This window comes from Orbicella franksi, chromosome 2, assembly GCF_964199315.1.
Source record: "Orbicella franksi chromosome 2, jaOrbFran1.1, whole genome shotgun sequence".
NCBI classification, from domain to species: Eukaryota; Metazoa; Cnidaria; class Anthozoa; order Scleractinia; family Merulinidae; genus Orbicella; species Orbicella franksi.
In genome coordinates, this window is record NC_138146.1 from 21,919,879 (window position 1) to 21,942,171 (window position 22,293).

Sequence of the window (22,293 nt, forward strand, 5' to 3'; positions counted from 1 at the left end):
GAATCAAGAAATGGCATTGATGATAAGACTGCTGAGGCATGAGTTGTAAATGTGTCCCAACATGGTCATTGTGTGTGCTGTGAAGCAAATTTGTATAGGTAATCATACGGTTTCAAGTTCAATCTGGAATTAATATGCACAAGTGAGCTTTTTGAAAAACTGACAAGTGCAAACTAATTCCAAATTGAATGAGAAAAACCGTATGATTACTTAATAATATAAACATGAAAAAAATTGCGTGGAGGAAGTGCTAGAAGATCTTTCTTGAAGCCATTTTTTTCATTCAAGAAAACTTTTTTCAAAGTTTCCGCACAAAATTGTCATCATCATTTTACATGATATCATTGGCTTAGAAAATTACCTATTGTCTTTCAGCCAATAATTGAGAATTACAATGTGTAATTTGCACTGGTGTTACACTTTTTGCACTGGTGTTACACTTGAAATGCACTGCTCTCGGCCAATCAGAATCGAGTGATTTTTTCATGTATATTATTATGCAAGTTACATTATGTTCTATTAATAAAAGTTTCCTTGAAGTAGTTCTGTACTGTGATTTTGTGGTTAATATGTTTTGTAACATTTCTTGAATGTATTTTCCTATCATAGGGTACAAAAATTATGCACAAATTTCAATGGATGCTGAATCCGAGACAAGTGTTTGATCTGTCAAAGGGAGGTCCCAGATTAGGGTATGCATGCTAATTAATCACACAGTTTTAATCACACAGTGTTGCCAGAACATAACCAAATTCAATCACAGGACAAACCATCTCACTCAAGGCAGAAACTAGTTACTTCAGGTACCTTCAGCATCACCTCACTACTTAAGGCCTCAACACTCTGTTGCCAACTAGCTCAGTTGGCCGCTGCAGTGGACACCTTGCTCCAGCTCCTCCATCCAGCTCTTTCTCTCTCTTCTTCTTTGCTGTTCTCCTCCATGTTGTCCTAGGTCTACCCTGCCTCTGGAACTTGGGCGGATATTTTTGCACTATACATAGATCTCATGTCCCAGTTCCCTATTTTGAGTTGAGTTCTCGGGGTCACTAAAGGTTTGGTCAGCCCCAGGTTTTTACCAAGTTGCATCATACTTTACTCACCTGAGAAAAGTCCCACAATGGCCCCAAGAGATGACTGATTTAGTGTGCTTGAGGTCTCAGTAATCTAATGCTGTTTTATGTAGATGGGTGATTGTCCCATCGCTAAACCTCCAACCTGGAGGACTAGGGGCTGTTCTTTGTCAGGTTTCTACCCCTCGACCAATCTGGCAAGGTTGAACCTACCAGGGACAAAATGTCCCAGCCAGCATAGCTCTTAGGGTCACTGAAACACACAAGCCTCACCACTGCAACAAGTTGACAACCCAAGGTGAGGTCAGCGCAAGCAAATTTTATGCTTGTACCATGTAGACAAAAACTCTAAAATGCATTTTAGTTTGAAGTAAATCTTATTGCAGGTTGTCGTGTAACTGGCTTTTTTATGGAAATCTTCATAAATCGTCAGTCCAGTAATGTGTTTTCATGCTAATTAATTAGTAGATCATTTGGTGAAAGTATGAACGGTTAATGATGTACATGTGCATGCTTTCATTTTATCCCACAGTTTGGAATTATACAGAAAGGTTCCCAATCTTAGGATACTGGCATGTGGAGGAGATGGAACAGTAAGTTACAGATTACAATTGAAAACTACACTTCTGTCTATACCTCTTGCTTAGTATACTGTACATGTAAGTCAGGAGTCTTGTAGGGCCATTATATATATTTAATTAGGTCCATAACAGTCAAAACGAGAGAACTTAGAAATGCTCAGGTTTTCTAGGAGTTCTGCATGTAAGCAAGTTAATTTACCAGTGTAAGCCTATGTTAAGTTTGACTGGTGCTTGTTTCAGTTGTTCACATGTAATTTATTCAATTTTATTAATTTTTTTTTTTAATCAGGTTGGCTGGGTCCTGTCTGAACTTGACAAACAAAAAATTACACCCCCACCCCCTGTGGCTGTACTTCCACTTGGAACAGGAAATGACTTGTCAAGAGTTCTCAACTGGGGAGGGGTAGGTGGCTCGGTTTAATGTAGGCTTTCTCAGGTGACAGCTGAGAAATATTTGTGGTTACATTGGAGAGGCTTATGTTGCCTAAGATAATAATGAGCCTCAACTTCCCAATAATTTGCCAATGGCTAGCATCTTATGTTTGAGGTCCTCTGACACTGTAATCTTTTCATGAAGTAATGATAGAAAGCGAATCACAGGAGGCTAAATTTGAGTCCAATTTTCAGCACACTTTATGGTAGACAGCATGACTTTGGACTTGAAATTCAGATGTCACAGGTTCAAGTCCTGTTCTGGCTTCGAGGTTGTGGTGTTCTTGGCGGTCCCTGCAAGTTCATCTTCTTGGTGTGCTTTTAAATAGCTAACTGGTCTTCCTCCTGTCAATTGGGACAGTTAATAACGTTATGTTCATTTATATTCATTTGTTTGTTTCCATTGGCCGTGAAAATTAAAGCCCCATAATTGGGGGAGTGGTCAATTAAGATGTTTATTTTTTATTTATTTACTTTACCAATAATGTTTGTGATCCAGCTAATGGTATGACCTCCACAACGGTTAAATTCAATTTGTCATATTTCTACTTGTCATATAGCATGTGGGTAACCTATGACATCTAGAGACATCTTGGAACTTTGTCTCCTCAAATATTCCCACATTTGTAAAGACCAACTCTAGTTATTAAACTCCCCCTAGTTAGTAAACATTGTAGGCATTCTAGAAGCTAGGCATATAAAGGTCTTTATTTATAGTTTGCCTTGTTTAATTTGTTTGTAGGGTTACACTGATGAACCACTGTCCAGAATATTGACACACATTCACGAGGGAAGTGTTGTCCAGCTTGACAGGTTAGCCACAAGTTGATAAATTGAACTGATTTTTGGCCATTCTTTTGATAAATGCTGTTTATCTTTACTAGATGGAATCTAGAAGTGTCTCCAAATGATGCTGAGGAAGTTGACTCTGCTGATGAAGCAGTTGCCAAGGTGATGGAAAATTCATGAATTTAGATTAACGAATTAAGGTTTGAGTGTAATATAAATTGTATGCTTATTATAACCACACATTTTAGGTAATAATTAATTCATGCTTAAGCAAACATCATTGAGTTATGATGCACGCCAGAAGTTTGAAGCACATGAAAGAAGTACAAGAGTAACTTTAACTTCTTGAGTGCTCTCCAAACTTCCCAAGTGCATCACAACTTGATGACGCACAACTAAAAGCATGTAACATTGCCAATTTCTCTGTGAAGCGAGTTAACTTTGCTCATGCCGTGAGCCTGAATCATTAGATTATTATGTACGTGTATGTATACTGAATTTGATAGTGTGGCTTTGCTAGCTATGTATAGAGAAAGTATTGTGTACTGGCTGAGTTTCATCGAAAGAGCAACTTTGTGTAAACATACAACAAAATACAACACTTTGATTGATGTGTCAAACTACTAGCTGGCTACAGGTAGCCGTCTAAGTGGGAATGCCTAACCTAGTAACCTAGTTTATTTTGGAAGTGGCACGTGGATAATTCAAACTGAAAATACAAGTCTCAAATCCAGATTTCCAAATAAGAGCAGAATCAAGATTTACCAATAGTTCCTTCTATTCTTCATTTTATTTATTTTTTCTTTGTGGTTAGTTCCATGCAGTAATTAATTGCCTTGGTTTGCAGCTCCCATTAAATGTCATGAACAACTATTTCAGTCTGGGATTTGATGCAGAAGTCTGTTTAGAGTTTCATGAATCACGAGGTAGGTATTCCCTTGATGCTGAAACCAAAACACTGAATTACATTGACAAAATTCTGTTTTCATGTTTTTATGTGCTAAGGAATTGAAGTGTAGGGCTCACTGCTGATACTGAACAAAACAGTGATTTCAATGTTATTCCGTTGATTTTGTACCATACCTGGACACATTAAGGTTGTTTTCGTGTCGTCAACCTGTCTATTATGAGTTGACACGACCATGGATATCTTCCCATATTTACAGGTTCAGTACCTGCCATAACTCATTCTTAATCTTGATATTTTTTCTTCCATTGTAGAGGCCAATCCAGATAAATTCAACAGTAGAATAAAAAATTTAGTATTTTACGGAAAGGTGAGAGTCTTTTGGTAGTTGTGATCATTTGAACAGTTGTGTACATTTAATGAATGTTGAAGGTTATTTTATGTTAATGCACATGAGTAAATGAATCTTTGACAGGAAGTGAAGCCACAGCGAGCTAGTTTAGTCGCATTTGCTACACGTAGTTAGAGGTCCACAATGGCGGGTCCAGACCAGTCAAGAGGGGGGGGGGGGGGGGTCTGTGTAAAAAGGTGGGGACCTAAATGAGGACAAATTGGGATACTTTTATGTGTATTTTTTTCCCGAAAAGGTCGGGCCTAGGCTGGGTCTTTTAGTAGGTTGGCACTCACGTTCGCAAGCACATTCATCTATGAATTAGTTCAATCATCGATCTAAAGGGTCCCATGAACCCCCTTTTTCATACACTAGGGTTTTGCTTGTCTTTTAGTGACCGCAAAAGTTAAAGGTCAGCTAAATCGTGCAGTAGTGACACTTTTAATGTTACTCAGTGTGCATTGACGTTTTATATAGCGACAACTAATGCCTTTATAGATAAGAATAAAAACAAACTATTGTTACCTAAGGAAGTTGAAATGCTGTAGTTGTCTCAAATAACTGAAGTTGGCAGGAACAAAGTTCTGATAAATAGTCAATGCAAGTTACGATTTTATTTAGTCAGTGTCTTTTTTGTTTTGCAGGCCAGCACTGCAACTTTCCTTCAAAGAAAAGCGCGATATTTTTTCACATTTACGACCATAGAGGTATGTGTTCTCTTTAATAATTTATGGTAGCAAAACGGTCACTGTTCTCTGAGGAGAAGTTATGTTGCGTTAGGAAGAATCATATTCTACGTGGTTTTAGTTTCATCCTAGTGCCACCGTCCCAAACTAACAAGAATATTCTACTTGTAAAGAAAGTTGTTTTCACCCCAGAAAATAAACAAAGAAATAAATAAAGAGACAGACAACAATCTTTTGCTTTTTATTTGTTTTTCTTGCAGTGCGATGGAGTTGACATGACTGAAAAACTTCTAGAAACGAAACCTTTGTGCCTTTTATTTGTGAATATTCCTTCGTAAGTTCTATAACTTGTTGTGTAACTGAATTAAGAATCAGAAAATTCACCATTCTGTCGTGTATTTTTCTTCCTGCTTACCTTTCTTCCTCTGCCGTTTGTTTGTCTTGTAGGTATAGCGCTGGGACGTCGCCGTGGGGTCATCCCGGTAAAGATAGTGTGAGTATTGTTCATGACTGGACGACAGGAATGCACTGGAGAAACTCTTTGAATCTGAATATTGAAACTTAATCGGTAAACCGCAGTTAAAGAAATTTGGTTATCTTAAGTTCCCAGTGCGTAAGTAAACAGACTTCTTTTTGCTGTGTGCTTATTTTCAGCCGCACTCGAAACTGATTTAAACGATTTAAAGACATTTTTAAGAGATTCAAGCCTGCAAATTCTTCCATATACTGAATACGGTTGCACAGTTGTGTACAGTGCGTCTAACTGTTAGGTGCGCACTGGGAATTGTAACCGATTGACAAATACTGTGTTCATATGACACAATATGAGATCTTGTAGTTTCACGCTATCAGTAATTTTTTGACTTGAATCTTAGTCGTCTCTATCATTGAGCACGCGGTGCTAGAGAGACGCACAGGGCTCTTTCAGCTGTTGATTTTGAGTTATTTGGAATTGTCCTCACAGGATTTTCAGCCGCAAAGACTTGACGATGGTTATATGGAGGTGATTGGCCTCACGTCAGCCACGTTGGTGAGTAAAAACGTTAATCAGGGCTGTAGAGAGGATTTGAAACTCTTAGTTATCTGCGATTGTAGTGGACAGTTTTCTTAGTTGTTGTACTGATGTATTCTAGGCTACGACACGTGTCGGAGGACATGGTGAAAGGATAGCACAGTGCAAAGAAGCTGTTCTTGTAACAAGCAAGTCTCTTCCAATGCAAGTGGATGGAGGTGCGTACCTGAAAAACTTTCTTGTCATCGTGTTTTGCTTTGTTGTGTCTTGTCTTTACTCAAGATACTTACTATCTTTTTCAAGATATCAATCCTATTCCTCCTACCTTTCGCTTTTTTTCCAAGCATCTACTTGTAGCTAGAATTCTCTCTTTGCTGCAATGGCCGTTTCTACAGTGTACGTACATTTTTGTAAGAAAGGTTTGTCCGATTTTTTAGAGTTTCTACAAGCTCGCGCATGCGTAACTAATGATAGAACTCCTTTATGAACTGCAGCCTTTGTGTGAGGTATTTGAAAGTGCTTATTGATGTTAAGATACCTAAGCGCAAAGTAAAAATGTTTTTATTATTGTTATAGAACCCTGCAGATTGTTCCCATCTAGAATACGAATTAGTCGAAGAAACCAGGCCAACATGTTGCAAAAAGTCAAGGTTAGTGGGCTACATATTCCACTGTACTTTGGCCTTCTGGATTTCAATCCTTCTAGCAGTGCCATCTTCACAATGATTGTTTTTTTTCCTCAACAGAGAAGAACAGAACGGTCAAACTCAAGTGCAGGGTAAGAGTGTCGTGATATCGTCAGTAGTTACTGAGCGTCTTTTATTTGAATGAAGTCAGAGAATTTTGTTATCACATTGATTACTTCTAACTTATTTTTGCCCTCGACTCTCGGTAGGCCTATTCCATGTCCTGAACCAGTCAAGTTACAGATCTACAGTGTTGGATTCAAGGAATATGAGAAACACTGTTACGACTTGTCACAGCTTAGAGAAACTTGTGAGTAGTAACACCTTGTACCTAGCCGCTTGCCAGAATTCAAGTTAGGATCGACTTCAAAGCGGCATAAACTGACCAAGTCCTAGAAGATAAACAGAAACTAGCTGTGAAATGATTTATTTTCGCAACGGCCGCAGCTGCGTACGTAACTGTTATGATCTATCATGTGTTTAGGAATAATTTATTGTAACTGATTTAATGCCTGTCTTCGCTCGCGATAACTTCTCGCCCTAAATACAATTATTCAGTAGGGATTCAGGGCATGTGGTTATTCTATTTTTACAGCTACCCTCGTGGCAACAACAGCGATTGAACCCGACTGTGACCTGGAACAGATGAGGGCTTGGATTGAGCGGTTTAAAGAAGACGAGGAGGAAGAGGTACCAGCAACTTAAAGATACTGCAACCAGCCACCCTTTTTATGCCCCCTTGAAATTAGACTTGGTACCTTGATATGCCCTGAAACTTGCCTAGCAACATGCTGCGATGCCTAATGAATTCTCTGCGTAGTAATTCTGTTCAATGTTTCTTTTTACTCTGTTTGCTCAAGTTAGTGAAGTAGAATGTAATCTCTTTGGCTTCTATCGTCCCCAACTAAAAAGCCCTCGTTAATTCCTGGCCAGACAAATGTGTCCTACGCATTTTTTGGCCGACCCTGTGTTTTAGCGGTTGTCAGACTTTTCAGTAAAACAAATGAAAGCTGAAGTTAATTCTGATTAGATATAGCCAGTGTAGCAAGCGTAAAACGGGGGGGGGGGGGGGGGAGCGAGAGTGGGGATAGAAGGTGTGGGTCCCTAGTCCTTCCGAGTTTACGCTTGCAACGCAGGCTAATTAGATATCGTATCAAGTACACCAGAACTGATGCCATTTTGTTTGTATTCCTGTAGAAAGCGCCGCTGTCAGATGATTGGTGTTTCTTGGACAGTAAGCGTTTTTATTTCCTTCCTGATTTGTATCATTTGTCATAAAGTGCAACAGCGATAGAAGCTTTTCAGCTTAATTGTCATGACTGCATTTCATAGCATGACTGAATTACTTTGTCTGTTCATGGCTTACACATTCGGGCGATTCCGAGTTGATCACTACCGTTTCACCTCTGTTCCCACCACCACTCATTTGAAACAGCTGATACAAGATAGAAACTGTTTCCGACAAGAAATGAATGGTCAAACGGCTGAGCAAGGTCATCATAATTTTGTACTATAGCATCACACGTACTCCTGTGGAGTGAATTTAATGACGGACCATTATTTTTTATTTTATTTTTATTGAGGGAGTGGTTGGGCAATTACGTGAGGCATGAAATTTTTTTCTTACCTTTAGGTTGTGCATGATTTTTTTTAGCAGGCCATAGTTTTGTAAGATTTTTTTTTAAAGTCAAACAGGGAGCCTGTATAATAGAAAGCACATACTCGATTTTTTTCGATTTTTAGCCGTTTTTGCTGTGCAGGAAATTTTTTTTTCGGAAATGCCCAACACAACTCCTCGCCTCCCCCTCAAAAAAATGATGGTCCGTCCCTCATTTGACATTATCTTATCGTTCGGATACATGTCTGTCGCACTCAGCCACCCAGTATCAGCATCAGTATTAAGATTTATCAGAAGCATATCACCTAGGTGATATGCTTCTGATTGGAGTTAATCGCTTCTAGGTGATAGGCTTGTGGATTTATAGAATTGTGCAAGTGTTGAATAAAATGTTTTTTCGTCTTTCCCTCTTTCAGCGACTTATCCTGACAGAGTTTATCGTGTTGACGTAGCACAGGTAATAAATGTTTCACTCATACAGTCGGCTTCACCTTTGTTTACCGAATTACTGTAAACTGGAAACTAATTGATGGCACATTCTTGCAGGAAAAAATATACAATGTGGTGGACATTCTAGAGGATGGAATATTCATTGTCGACCTAAAGGATGACTCATTAAAGTAAGAAAATTTTGCTATTAAGAAGACACGATACCTTTGCGATTTATAGTGTACACAATATCCTTCAAGCCGAAGGGCACCTGAAAATATTAGTTCAGTGAGGCAGATGATGTCAAACCAAAAAAGAACTGTAGTACCTAACAGTATAGGTAATCCCGCCCTCAATAGGGCCTTAAATATTCTGTATTTTATATTCCCCCTTTCTAAACAAATTTTACTTATGTTTCTGTGGGAAACGATTCCTTGAATATCGCTGAATTGTCCTTGAAAAGTCCTGAGAAGATAGGTCACTCCTCTGTATGGGCCATGTACGCTAACCTTTTTAAAGAAAGTTACGTTTAAATCAAGGTTTTGTTGTAGTTACGTTACTGAACAATTACTACTAGGTAATAAGCAATTAGGAGTTCTGGAAGTAGAATCCTCAGCAGCCATTGGTTTGGATCGTCACGCAACACTTTGAGACGTTGCTTTGCGTGACGTCTTAGGCAACGTCTGCGAACTGAGGAGAAAGTTGGGAATTGAGATGCAACTTGAAAGCGGGAAATCAAGTAGAGCCAACGTCTAAGCCTAGTGTTACCAAGTATGCTGGTTTAATAAAAATAAACTTGATTTAGCCATTTTTCAGTGTGATAATTTGGTGTAATCTTTGTAGGAAACAAACGAATAACAAGAGCTCTACAGCTACGTCGTCGACTCGACTTAAAAGACCGCTGTCCGTTCCTGTAGATCCTATAACCAGGCCCTCGAATCTTGGCAGTCGGTCACCAGTCACTTTGCCACCACCCAGGATGTACAACAATTCACTTGGATCCAGTCCATCCGAGAGCGTGGAGGATATTGTGGAAAGCACTATCATGACACCGTTTTCCGCGTAAGTGAAGTGAACTACAAGTACGGTGCATTATGTGACTTATTTTAAATATTTTCCGGCCGCTTCAGCTGGGAGAAAAGAAGTTTATTTTCTGTAGGAGAGAGAACTAATTCATGTGTAGTCTGACGCTCAGCCGGTGGCAATTGGGTGCTAGATTTGCACGTATGGTGCGGTTAAAAGTTTATCGAGTCAAGCAACTTTTAGCCACCCCTTGACACACGTTGTAATTCTCTCCCTTCTTCGGTGACTGACGAATTTAGTGACATGCGTGTCCTTGTCACAGCACGACTTTCACTCAACGTTGTTAGATCGTTAAAGACACTAAAGCTCAATTTTATTTTGTCTTTAATAGTAAAGAGTTCAAGTTGCCATCCCCAGATGGAGATGAAGCGGACGCCATTTGGTGAGTAAAACAAGCGTACATGCATGCGACAGAGGGCCCTCTAACTATTTGTTGGTCATTGATCTTTTATCTTGGCCATGAATTGTTTTTAATAGAACCTTGTACCATGACTTGCTGAGGATCTGATAGAGAGAGAGGCCTGCTCTCTTCTCGCTGTATATCGCATTGTGTCCTTCTTGAATGATATGTAGTTGAACTTTTTTCTTGATTGTGTATATTAATAGAAATATTAATAAATAATGGCCACATCTGTTAAGATAATCGCTGGCTTGATTGATTCGCGTAGAGGAAGACATTTACAAGAATCTTATTGATCATTACAGGGTGAAGAACGAAATCATGAAGCGCAATGAACACAGTGAGTATAGCTCGTTATTTATATCCTTGTTTTAATTTTTTTTTTTCCAATTTTTGATTTAAATTGTAGCTTCTTTATGAAGAGTACCACCTCTTATAATTGATTCTGACCTAACTGAATACACTTCCTTGTTTCTTTAAAGGCATGATCGAGGCTTCCAAAAGTGGAGAATTGGACAAAGTAAGAAGTAACCCAATTATTCCAGTGTATATACTATTGTGAGGTTTCCACTGATTTTGACAAAAATTTGTTAGGATGCAACTTGCCTTGATACTGCGTGATATAACCCAGTTAGCTAACTTTTTGATCGTGTGTTTTCGAGCGTTTATTGATTGACCGTTGAGAGTAACTTTGTATTTGTTATGGTTTTGTAAATTTGTTCAAGACTTTTAACCAGTTGGAGAAACAAAGGAGCTACTCACGGTTTATGCATCTTGAAAAGTTTAGCCTAAATTTTTCAAGTTTATCTTTCGTAATCCGTATTAATCTTCTCCACCCATACCCATCCTCGTTCCTTTATGGTTAACTATTATCTTTTCGGTGATTTTCTATCTTAGCAAACTACTATTTTCAGGTTTCCTTCAATCTAAAGGTAATTTTTGTACGTGGCCTAAATAACTCAAAATAGCGTGACTGAGTTCCTTTAAACTAACTAAGAACAAAACCAACCCCGGTCGTGACTTTTTGTACATCCGTTTACACGTGCTGGCCGCTGGTTGCGTGCTTTTACCTCATGGTCTGATTGGTTCTCTGCGCTATTTGCGTTTTTTTTTTTTCGGTTTGGTCGAATGTCAATGCTTTGGTTTAGCTCTTACAGCGTCTTCTACCTTGGTGTTGTTTAGGTAATCGCGTTACACCGTGGCGGCGCAAGTCTGTCAGCTGGTGATCACCGTGGCTGGAGACCGCTACATTACGCCGCGCGGCACGGTCATAAGGAAGTGGTCAGATACATTATCTCCAATGGTATGGCTCAATAGTGATGAACAGTTACCTTGTATGATATCATTCAATACACAGTCAAGTAAACAGGTCATGACAGTTCAGAGAATAATTACCAAAGTGGAAATGTCATTGATGTTCCAGTTGTCTTAGTGGCTGTGTTAAAAATATGTATAACGATCAGTGAGACGATTTGTACAAGACGCGCTCCAAAAGCGCTCTTAAACAGTAGAACGTAATTCACTCGTTTTGTTTGCATCGTTCAAGCGTTCGTGATACCTCCCAGCGGTTTATGTCCAACCGTAGTTCATGCCAGTTTGTGATTTCAACCGTGTGTTTTCCACAGTTCCACGATGTGTTTTGGATCTTGTCGAGGAAGAAAAGTAAGTAAAAATATGTTGATGTGTTATTTCTCAGTTTAGATGTGAAGTTTATATGAAATAATTCATATATGAACTGCGGTTGTAGATGAAAGTGAAGAATGATCATCGCAGTTAATTTTCTAATTTAAGCAATTGGAAAGAAGAAGCCTGAAAAAATCAGGGCTTCAACGGGATTCGAACCCGTGACCTCCGCGATACCGGTGCGATGCTCTACCGACTGAGCTATGAAGCCACACATTGGGAGCGAGGTCAATTAGTTGAGTTCATATCTTCCCGTGAGGAGTGAAATGATGTGAAGTTTATATGAAATAATTCATATATGAACTGCGGTTGTAGATGAAAGTGAAGAATGATCATTGCAGTTAATTTTCCAATTTAAGCAATTGGAAAGAAGAAGCCTGAATAAATCAGGGCTTCAACGGGATTCGAACCCGTGACCTCCGCGATACCGGTGCGATGCTCTACCAACTGAGCTATGAAGCCCTGATTTTTTCAGGCTTCTTCTTTCCAATTGCTTAAATTGGAAAATTAACTGCGATGATCATTCTTCACTTTCATCTACAACCGCAGTTCATATATGAATTATTTCATATAAACTTCACATCATTTCACTCCTCACGGGAAGATATGAACTCAACTAATTGACCTCGCTCCCAATGTGTGGCTTCATAGCTCAGTTGGTAGAGCATCGCACCGGTATCGCGGAGGTCACGGGTTCGAATCCCATTGAAGCCCTGATTTTTTCAGGCGCGTTTTTTACGAAATTACTTTTGGTCGGATACCGGTAAGACACCTCTCTTGTCTTACCGGAGTCCGACCAAAAGTAATTTCGTAAAAAATCGCGTCAGACGGTCCAGGAAGGCGAAAAAACACCACACATGAGTCGATTAACGTTTCACTTAACTTTATTGGGATATCCAGACCAAGATGTAATTTAGATATGCAATTTTCAGAACTTTATTCATAACCCTCATAGATTTTGTTCGTTTCATATAAACAATGATCAACCACGAACACATAGGGTGGTCCGCCTGTGGTTTTATATTCTTCGTTGCTCATTCTTGTTTTGTTTGTTGCTCTTTCAGAGGTCAAACCGCCCTTCATAAAGCCGCCCTTTACGAACGACGCACAATATGCTCGCTTTTAGTTCAGGCCGGCGCTTCACTCACGAGAACAGACTACGATGTGAGTTGCCGATTTAAACTAACTCCCTGCACAACTCACAGTGAGACTAATCAGTATCTTATATCTCATCAGTTTTTAGGGATATTTTGACTCGTTAATTTAATGCGATGTGGAAATTGTCTCCCTCAGAATGATACCTTTTTATGTTACTACAAAAACACTGAAGCTGCAGTAAGGAATGAAAATAATGCTAGGATGATTAAGGCTGGATGGATAAAGGCAAATAACAAATATACTGGATGTGAAAAATTTGGGCTGAGTCTTTCAAGATGTATAGACCAGGTTTTCAGTTAAAATTTTTTATCCTTCAGTTTGAATTTGACCAATATCAAACTCCGACAAGCGAAATTATCGTCTTAAAAAACTCTTAATCTCAACAACCGAACCCCGAAGGACTGATTAAGAGACGATTTGATTTCTTCCCCATCAGGGCAATACCCCAAGAATTCAAGCTTTGAAAGCACAAGACAAGGAACTTGCCAAATATCTTGAAAGTAAGTACGCTACCTCTGTGTTTTAGTTAGACCGCGACATTTTATATCCAAAAAGAGACTGCGTCAACAACCTAAGAGTAGAAGGTGACAAGAGGGGGCAAAGACTAGGACATGTTATGTGACCCGTGGCCACAGTTGGCACCGTTTGGTAGCTAGTCAGACTCCATTTCCAGGGTTCCAGCTAAGTTTTAAAGGCAAGGTGTCCAAAGGGAATTCCAGCCTCGCCAAATTATCAGGCCCAGGATGTTCGATAACGCTATCCACCGGATAGATCCCTGTCCAGTGGATAGCGCGCTTTGTGTTATTAACGCTTATCCACTGGATGGTGATTTATCCAGTGGATAGCATTATGCACCTTTCAAACAACCCGGGCCAATAGTTTTCTAGCAAATCCTCGGGTCGTGTAGCGGAACTTGTTAGGTTTTTTTTGTCTTAAGACACCCACTATTTTGAGCATTGCATTTTCCTTGGGAAAACATTTTAGGAAAATACGTTTTTCGGCACATGCAACTTCCTACTCCGTTAGAGCTCGCCACTCGTTCACTTGATCGTTTGATGCACATCCTGGTACCAGTTAAAAAAGCATAGTCTGGCCCCAAATTCTTCGTCACTTTAACTGGTTTTATCTTGCCTTATTTCTGAAATAACAGTGCAACGATTCACTTTCATTTCTTTCCTTACAGCACAAGAGCACCTTCAAATCATAGCAGCAGAGGATTACGAAACTGCAGTGTAAAAAGAGAAATTCAGCGGTTCACAGTGTTATTTTAGATGTCGTCATATAACAAGGAACGAATGTAACGTGTATAAAAGATAATCTAGATAGCAATAGTAGCTCGTTATTTTTAAAATAATAGCTTATTAGAAAATTTCAAACGATGTGGTATACATCAATTTGTAGATGATAATCATAGAAATTTAAATACTCTTTAAGATAATTTAAAATGAATTGGCACGAATATGTGCTAAAGAGATCTAATTAATTTACTCCTGTTATAAGTAATAATTGGCTGAATTCAAACCGCATTTGATGGCCATTGGAGGCAACTATGTCTTCGTTTTTAATTGATATCATTTCATTTTTGCTCTTACTCCCCCCCCCCCCCCCCTATTTTTTCGTTGCGGTGTTGCAGCGTTTCCAAGGCAATTATTTTCTATTTTGTTGAAAGAATTAGATTTCTTTCCTAATGATATTATTTTTCAGGCGAAGAACAAGGGGCAGTTTCCATGCAAACAAAACAATCTTGTTTTAATTTCCGGACATTTCCAGCTGTGAATGGAATAGCTTTTCCAAAATGCCCAAAGAGAGGACAACCTCGCGAGCTATACCCAAATTTTCGAAAATTTCTATTGTTTTTTTTTTTTTTTAGAATTTCCTTTCCATTGGAATTTTGTAATTTTGAGCGAATTGGTTCGCATTTCGGAAATTGAACAATGGAATTTTTCGTCGAATGGAAAGTGCTCAAGAAAAACTGATCTGTTGGCATGTTGTAATGATGAAGCATAACCTGTTCAAAGCCCTTCTTTCATGAGTATAGAGGAAATCGATATTTATAAACTGTACAAGGAAGGAAGAAAAAAGGAAAATGAAAAGCAAAAATATCAGTTGATGCTTGTTATGAAAATCAAGTTGGCAAACGTGTGAATGCGAGTGTCGCTGTGTTTGTTCTTATGTTTTGTATTTTGTTTCGAATAAAAGCTCAATCTTGGAGGCTATATCACTAGTCACTAGTGTTTGATTTTCTGCCTGTTAGGTCACAACAATCTCATGTGTAGGTGCTATTGGGATATAAATCGTTATGAGAGTGCGTGAAGGCCTGTATCCGTTGCGCTCTAAAAGTGGCAGAAGATGCTAGCACTGCTCCTATTTTTGTTGAATAGTGCCAATTATCATTCGATGCAGTATTTTCCTCGTTTTCATTGGCCGAGAACCCACCACGTGACCTGCAAATAACTGCCTATAATAGTAATACGGTGTAAATGCGTTTTGTTGCAAATAACATTCTGTTCATGTGTAATCAGTGTAACCACGCTCTTGTGGGGAAATCGCTTTGCTGAGCTGTCAGAGAGTGATTTAAATATGAAAACAAACTTGATGATCGAACGATGATACAATTATTATATCTCAAAATATCGTGATTTGTCAGTGTCTCTCAGATCAATTATTTGTCTCGGCCTTCGACTTCGGCAAATAATTGATATCGCCACTGACAAATCACGATATTTGGCTCAACATCGTCCAATAATTGTTAGGTAAAGGTAGGTAAAGTCTGCATGCGAGCCAAGTGGCCCATCAGGCCGGAGCTTATCCCGGTTTCTGTAGCATGAAGCGACTAGGAGTATTTCTACTCCCCCCTGGATGGGATGCTAGTCCATCGCAGGGTTACCCCCAGCATTAAGTTCGCCGGTACCCATTTATACACCTGGGTGGAGAGAGGCACTGTGAGAGTAAAGTGTCTTGCTCAACAACACAACACAATGTCCCCGGCCAGGGCTCGAACCCGGACCGCTCGATCCGGAGACGAGCGCACTAACCATGAGGCCACCGCGCCTCCCCTAACAATTGTTAACAGTTCATAAATTATGCTCTTAGATTCCAAAATCATGTTCACAAAATCACAGCGTTTCTGTGTATATACCAGCGAAAAGATAAGAAGTAAGTAATTACAAAGTTTAGCTCGTTTTTGGGATGTATTTTAAAAAGTCTTATTGGTTAGTTTTTATTGGTAAAAAAAAAACAAACAAATAGGACTCATCATTATTCTAATTTCGTGTTATGACCGTATAGCAAAGGCACTAAAGAAGCAGTAATGAGATTTTTATCTTTAGAACTTCAAAAACTGCGAATGCACTTCATTAAATATGCTGGAGCAGTGCTTTTTTAACCAATGAAGCTGGTAGCTCGGATTATGCCAAAAATGGGCACAATTGGGCAAGCGGTATTAAGTGTTTGACACACTCGTAGAGCATCAGTGAAATGCTAGGTGTGAATCAAACAACACGGGACAATTTGTGCAACTGATGAGTGTTGCTTACATTTAGTCTTGGTGACTTACCTGATTTTGTTGTCCAAGGAAGTAAAATGAACATTTAACCTTGCTCCCACCTCATGCTCACTCTCGGCCAGTTCAATTCCTTCTCGACCCTTCTAGCCGCGGTCAGACCCTTCTTGATCCGGAACCTGTACCTAGGGCTAGTGAATGTTCGCCAATGTTGTTCCATAGCACTTCTTCACACCATTGACTTGCGGCAATCTGCATTAGAAAGAAAGAAAAATGAAAAGAACGCCTGATCACAGGTTTTCTTGGGGGAGGAGAGAAGTGAACTTTTGATTAAGAAATGGCTAGTGTCTATGGGCTGGGCTGAGCTTAACGCTGTGGAAGTCTGCAAAGTGGGAACCTGGCTGGTCTGGAATGCGGCAAAATGATGGGCAGTTGAAGGCCTCCTTAAAATACGATTAGAGAGGGTTGGTGGTGGTGGTCAGGTCTCAATGATCAAATGATAAGGTCTACAAGAATTTTTAGGGGTTATTCGGATAGCCTTAAATGCTTTGAATATGCAACGATAAGGGAGGCACAGGAAAGAGAGCCTGTGATCGAGGTTCAGCTGTCTGGTACTCAGCCTCTTCGCGGCCTTCGTCATAAACTTGGAGTTCAATGTAATCAGATCTGACCATCGACCAGGTAATTAAGTTGTTTAGTTTTCTTTCCCTTGGTTCCGCGATTACATTTACTGTGCATATGTGAAGCTTACTCTTTCACTCGTTCGTAAAACGAAGTGTAGTGCTAAAAATCTTTTGAAACGAACACAGTACGAGATACTTTCGTAAGCTCGGTATGAAGTTGAACTTGTTCATTTGTCTGATATCTTGCGCTGTGCAATCCCATTATAATGGACCCCCTTGTAATGAAGATCCTTTTATGGTAAAACTTCTCAGCTTAGCCAAAGTTAAATTGAAATGTATGGAACAATTAAATGAACACCAAACTGAAATCAATTGAACTCAATCGAACTCCAATCGTTTTGTGTTTTGCGATTCACTCAAGTTCGACAATCGAACGCAGTCGAACTCCTATTTAATGGTGAATTCGATTACTACACTAATCGTACCTATAACGATATTCTCGATCTTGATTTGTTCTCTGCACGCCTGTTTGTCACGTAATCGGCACGCAATCACCAGGGTGTCCAATTACAGGTATCCAGTTTCAACAAGTTTTAATAATTTATGGATTCCTGTAACTGGATGCCTTCACCATTCATACGTCAATTATGTGCTCTGTAATGGCTTTCTTAATATTTCCTACAGTTGTGGAAAGCGCGACTCACTTTTTTGCTCAAAAGAAGTTCTAAAAAGACTTTTGATCCAAAATTTTGTTATTGGTACAATTAATTAGTAATTGGACCTCATGTCATACAATTCAGGGAGTAATCATATCTATAACAAAATTATTGATCGTGATTGGTTCTCCGTGCACCTATTTGTCACGATATCAGCGTGTGATCATGTGGGTGTCCAATATTACAGGTATCCAATTTGAACTTTATGTAATTGAATACCTGTAATTGGATGCCCTCATGATTTGCATGTCAATTATGCGCACTTTAACGGCTTCCTTCACCATGTTTCCTACAGTTCTCAAAACATATGAAAAGCAATACAGATGTTTTCACTCAAAAGAAGTTCTCAGAAGACATTTTTAATTCTGAAATTCCGTTTTCGCTCAAAGGAATTTCTCAAAAGACATTTTTAATTCCATAATTTCAAATCTGCCTCGTGCTTTGTGCATGCCCGATTTTGAAATTAATTGCCCGATTACTCCCTGAATTGTACTCCACGCGGTCCAATTACTATTACTTAATCTTTTTGTCATTCATTTTCATTGGTTATCTTTTATATGTAGCATTGTTGTGCAAAGGAAAAGATACATAAGTTAACATGTACACCCCACATGTATGCATATATGTCTTCCCTCCCCAGTCATAATACTTCATTTGATTGGATACAAAACAGCATTTTTTTTATCTCACCAGTTTTTAAGTTGCTTATCTTATATTTACAGACCACTCATCACTCATCCTCTTCGCTCCTTCATGAGTGGAGCATAAGACCACAAATGTTTACATACCAGTACATATAAATCTAGAGATAAAGAGCATACAAAAATCATCTTCAACAACATGTCTAAAGTTGAAATGAAGGAGAAAAGTTTGACGAATGGATTGTCTTCAAAGGCAAAGGTCTGTAATGCTACTGGAAATGGGAATTCATCAAATGCTTCAGCAAGATCCATGAACAGAAACACAGCTCAGAATGATGGCCAGGATACGGAACATTCCTCACATCCTTCAAATACTGGACAAAGTAATAAATCAGGTCTTGATAGTCACACTAATACTTCAGCAGAAAGGCTGTTCAAGTGTACTTATTGTGAAAAGTTCTATAAAGATCCAGAATACTTAAAAGTTCATGAAAGAATCCACACAGGAGAGAAGCCTTATAAATGCGGTGAGTGTGGGAAATGTTTTGCACAGTCAAGTAACCTGGTGACTCACAAGAAAATCCATAGCAGTGATCGACCTCACAAATGTGATCAGTGTGAGAAGAGTTTTAAGCGCTCCCAGGAGCTGAAACATCACAAAATGAGGCTGCACAGTGAAGTAGAAAGACCGTATAAATGCTGTCACTGTGATATATCCTTCATCATTTCTTCTGAACTTAAAACTCATGTGAGGATCCATAGTGGGGAGAAGCCCTTTAAGTGCACATATTGTCCAAAGTCTTTCTGAACTGCTGAGTTAATCGTAGGTCCCATGAAAGAGGCCACAGTGGTGACAAACCATTTAAATGCCCCCACTGTACCAAGACATTCAAAACTTTTTTTGAACGAAAGGTTCATAGCAGAACCCACACTGGTGACAAACCTTACAAGTGCTCACAATGTGATAAGTCATTTGCCCAAGGACAGCAGTTGAAGTCCCATGAATGATTCAAGCACAGTGGAAACAAGCCATTCAAGTGCTCACAATGTGACAAGTCTTTCAAATCATCATGTTATTTTCAGATACATTCCAGAATACACACTGGAGAGAAGCCTTACAAATGTGAACTTTGTGAAAAACACTTTAAATCATTGTGGGAGCAGAAATCACATGCACGAATGATTCACAGCAATTTAAAACCGTTCAAGTGTACATTATGTGACCAGAAATTTAAGGCATCAAACGTTTTGAAAATACACATGCGGAGAAAGCACACTAAAGAAAAACCATTTAAATGTACTCTATGTGATCGTTCATTTGCAGCAACATCCGATCTCAAAGTTCACCAAAGGGTACATAAGGAAGACCCATTTAAATGTACTCATTGTGAAACGACTTTCAGACAAGAACGTCTTCTGAAAGCTCATGAAGAAGTACACAACAATGACACATTCCCATGCACTGTGTGTGGAAAAAAGTTTAAGAAAGCTTGGTACACAAAAGAACACATGAAGATACATACAAGTGAAAGGCCATTCCAATGTTGGCTATGTGGAAAAGGATTTAGTCTACAAAAGCATCTGGCCAATCACACAAACAAATGTGTCAAGGGTTTGTTGGAGGGAGCAGACTGAACATTCTTGGCAAAACCAACCCAGGGCAGAAAATATCAAGTTCTGGTATTCTAATTCAAAGATACTTTGCATAAATGACACCAGTATTTGAGTAGCGATACTTATACATTCCAGGCCTCACATTTATGTGAACAATCCTTTGTCTGGAAACATTAACATGAGGCTTGGAACATATAGAGCATAATTTGTTATTCAAATTTTGGGCTCCATTTATGCAACTGTCCGCAGGGCTCAACATTCAGGGAAAAACCTTGGGGCCAGCTGGTCCCTAAGTTTGCAGATTTAGTCACCAGCAAAAGTCTTTTGTTTAAAAGCTTGAAAAGTTAGTCGCAACTGAAAAAAATTGGTTGCATTAGCAACCCCACGTCTGTCAGCTCAACTTTTCTCTCTTGAGATAATTCTTGTGTATAATTAATTCCAGGGATGATAATTGCCTTTGAAATGTTTTTTAGAGACTTGGAACCTTTTGTTACAGTAAGGACACTCAAACTGCAAACACTTGATATTCTTTTGTTCCTTTTTTTATTGACTATAGAATGCAGGCTCTTCCTTTTAACAAGAGTATTTAGTGTTTTTACACTCTTAAAATGCTAACATTATACATTATGTGATGAGCCTTTATTCTATGGTCAAAAAAATGGCAAGTGTTCATGGTTCCAGTATCCCTACTGTTATATCTGTGGAAGAAAGAACCTTTATAATGAATTATTTGGTTTGCTGATGAGTTTCCAAGTCAAATCACTATATTTGGAACCTCTTTCAAGCAACCCCCTCTCGTAAGTGACTGCGTCCACTTTTAGAGCTAAAAGTGACCACTGGACAGATTATAGAGCAGAAATTGGATAGTAAGGTGTTGTAGTATTTTCCCCTTCCTGGGTAGTAAAAGAGATGGAAATTTCTTAATAGGAAGTACCAGATTTTTTTCTCGAAATTGACTTTTCGAGTGAATGAAACATTTAAAACATGAAGTCTCTGCAGTAACCATATGCTAATGAGGCAAAATGTTGACCCAATATGGTGTAAGCTCCAGTAAATGATCTCCTCCTGTAAGCGACCACCTAGGCTTGACATTTTAGATGGTCACTTAAGGGAGGTTTGACTGTATTGGGAAATAACCCACAGCTACTGTGTTGTTCATAAGATAATAGAACTGGTACATAAGGTATAGGGATGCAGCAGAATTGTCTTTGTCAAAAGAGATTTTCTATAAATTTCAAGCCTTTTGCAGCTGGGGGTCAAATGACTACTGGGCTTTTCATTCAATAATTTTTATTATGGGTTTTAAATGACTTAGTCTCCTGTGCAGACACTCTTTTGACCAGCTGAAAGATGATCTGCACAGGTAACTGGCATGTAAGCTCTCATGCTCCAACTACTGCACAGGAGGCAATTAAGAAGTATCAAAACTAAAATTAGCTTAATAGGCAAGTGTGAGAACTAGTATTTAAAGAGTGAATTTTTTAACAGTAGCTCTTTGAATCATCGGGACCCCCTGTTGATTTGCTACAATTTATATGAACGGAAGGCAAACCTATTGATTTATGTACGTACTCAATAATGATAAAAACCAGAAATTAGTGATCATAAAAAGGCAACTAACAAAGTTTGTAATTATCTTTGATTGAACTGAATGTTACATGAGGATAGCACTAGTTATATATAGTGGAAAGTTGAATTTAAGCATTTACACAATTTAATGATCATCAATGCATGTGCCTGTCGCCAATAATTATTCTGTTAGAGATTGACAATCACAGTCACGTTATAAGCAGGGAATGCACAGGAAGGGTCTTATGTGGCAGGTTAATGCCATAGATTTAAAATAACTGAAACCTGGTAAAATGCTTGTCACTCTCTTTGTGTGATTTCCTTTAAAGTCTCATTAAAAAGGGTCTCTCTCTTGGGAAGGGCTCGACCAGCAGGAATTTGTACAAGCAGCTATTGGATCCAAAAATTATGCTGTCTTGCGAAGCTAAGATAAACGTTTTGGCATAACTTTCTATACCTTTCATGTTTGTCCATGCTCATTCTTCCTTGGAGTTGCCATGCTTCCATGCTCTCCTCTGGTCAAAGAGAGAGTTCCTCAATGATAACAAAAGTAATATCATCGCCAGCAAGTGGTTGAGAAGGGTGTAAAAAAAATTGAGTAACCATAAATTTTATGTGAATACAAAAACTGCTATAAAACCACCTTAATTAATTTGAGTTTTGGTATCATGTACACCCTAGTATTAGCCTCCTACTCTTTGCT

At 38.9% G+C, this 22,293-nt stretch overlaps 1 protein-coding gene and 1 pseudogene across 1 annotated transcript in view; both read left to right on the forward strand.

Moving 5' to 3' along the window:
- LOC145478649 (diacylglycerol kinase zeta-like) overlaps positions 1-15,141 on the forward strand; it is a 39,330-nt gene extending 24,189 nt beyond the window's left edge. The window contains exons 14-41 of the mRNA XM_081456745.1: positions 610-692; positions 1,603-1,663; positions 1,941-2,054; positions 2,826-2,896; positions 2,968-3,034; positions 3,720-3,798; positions 4,094-4,149; positions 4,815-4,877; positions 5,117-5,190; positions 5,304-5,349; positions 5,821-5,886; positions 5,990-6,086; positions 6,445-6,518; positions 6,615-6,646; positions 6,764-6,864; positions 7,150-7,244; positions 7,752-7,788; positions 8,589-8,629; positions 8,719-8,792; positions 9,445-9,663; positions 10,016-10,066; positions 10,390-10,424; positions 10,567-10,604; positions 11,267-11,387; positions 11,710-11,746; positions 12,832-12,931; positions 13,362-13,425; positions 14,109-15,141. Of these exons, the coding sequence (XP_081312871.1) occupies positions 610-692; positions 1,603-1,663; positions 1,941-2,054; positions 2,826-2,896; positions 2,968-3,034; positions 3,720-3,798; positions 4,094-4,149; positions 4,815-4,877; positions 5,117-5,190; positions 5,304-5,349; positions 5,821-5,886; positions 5,990-6,086; positions 6,445-6,518; positions 6,615-6,646; positions 6,764-6,864; positions 7,150-7,244; positions 7,752-7,788; positions 8,589-8,629; positions 8,719-8,792; positions 9,445-9,663; positions 10,016-10,066; positions 10,390-10,424; positions 10,567-10,604; positions 11,267-11,387; positions 11,710-11,746; positions 12,832-12,931; positions 13,362-13,425; positions 14,109-14,161 (2,049 nt within the window). The 3' untranslated portion in view covers positions 14,162-15,141. The remainder of the gene's footprint in view (positions 1-609; positions 693-1,602; positions 1,664-1,940; positions 2,055-2,825; positions 2,897-2,967; positions 3,035-3,719; positions 3,799-4,093; positions 4,150-4,814; positions 4,878-5,116; positions 5,191-5,303; positions 5,350-5,820; positions 5,887-5,989; positions 6,087-6,444; positions 6,519-6,614; positions 6,647-6,763; positions 6,865-7,149; positions 7,245-7,751; positions 7,789-8,588; positions 8,630-8,718; positions 8,793-9,444; positions 9,664-10,015; positions 10,067-10,389; positions 10,425-10,566; positions 10,605-11,266; positions 11,388-11,709; positions 11,747-12,831; positions 12,932-13,361; positions 13,426-14,108) is intronic.
- An 846-nt stretch (positions 15,142-15,987) lies between these two features.
- On the forward strand, positions 15,988-22,038 carry LOC145478653 (uncharacterized; annotated as a pseudogene).
- The last annotated feature ends 255 nt before the right edge of the window (positions 22,039-22,293 follow it).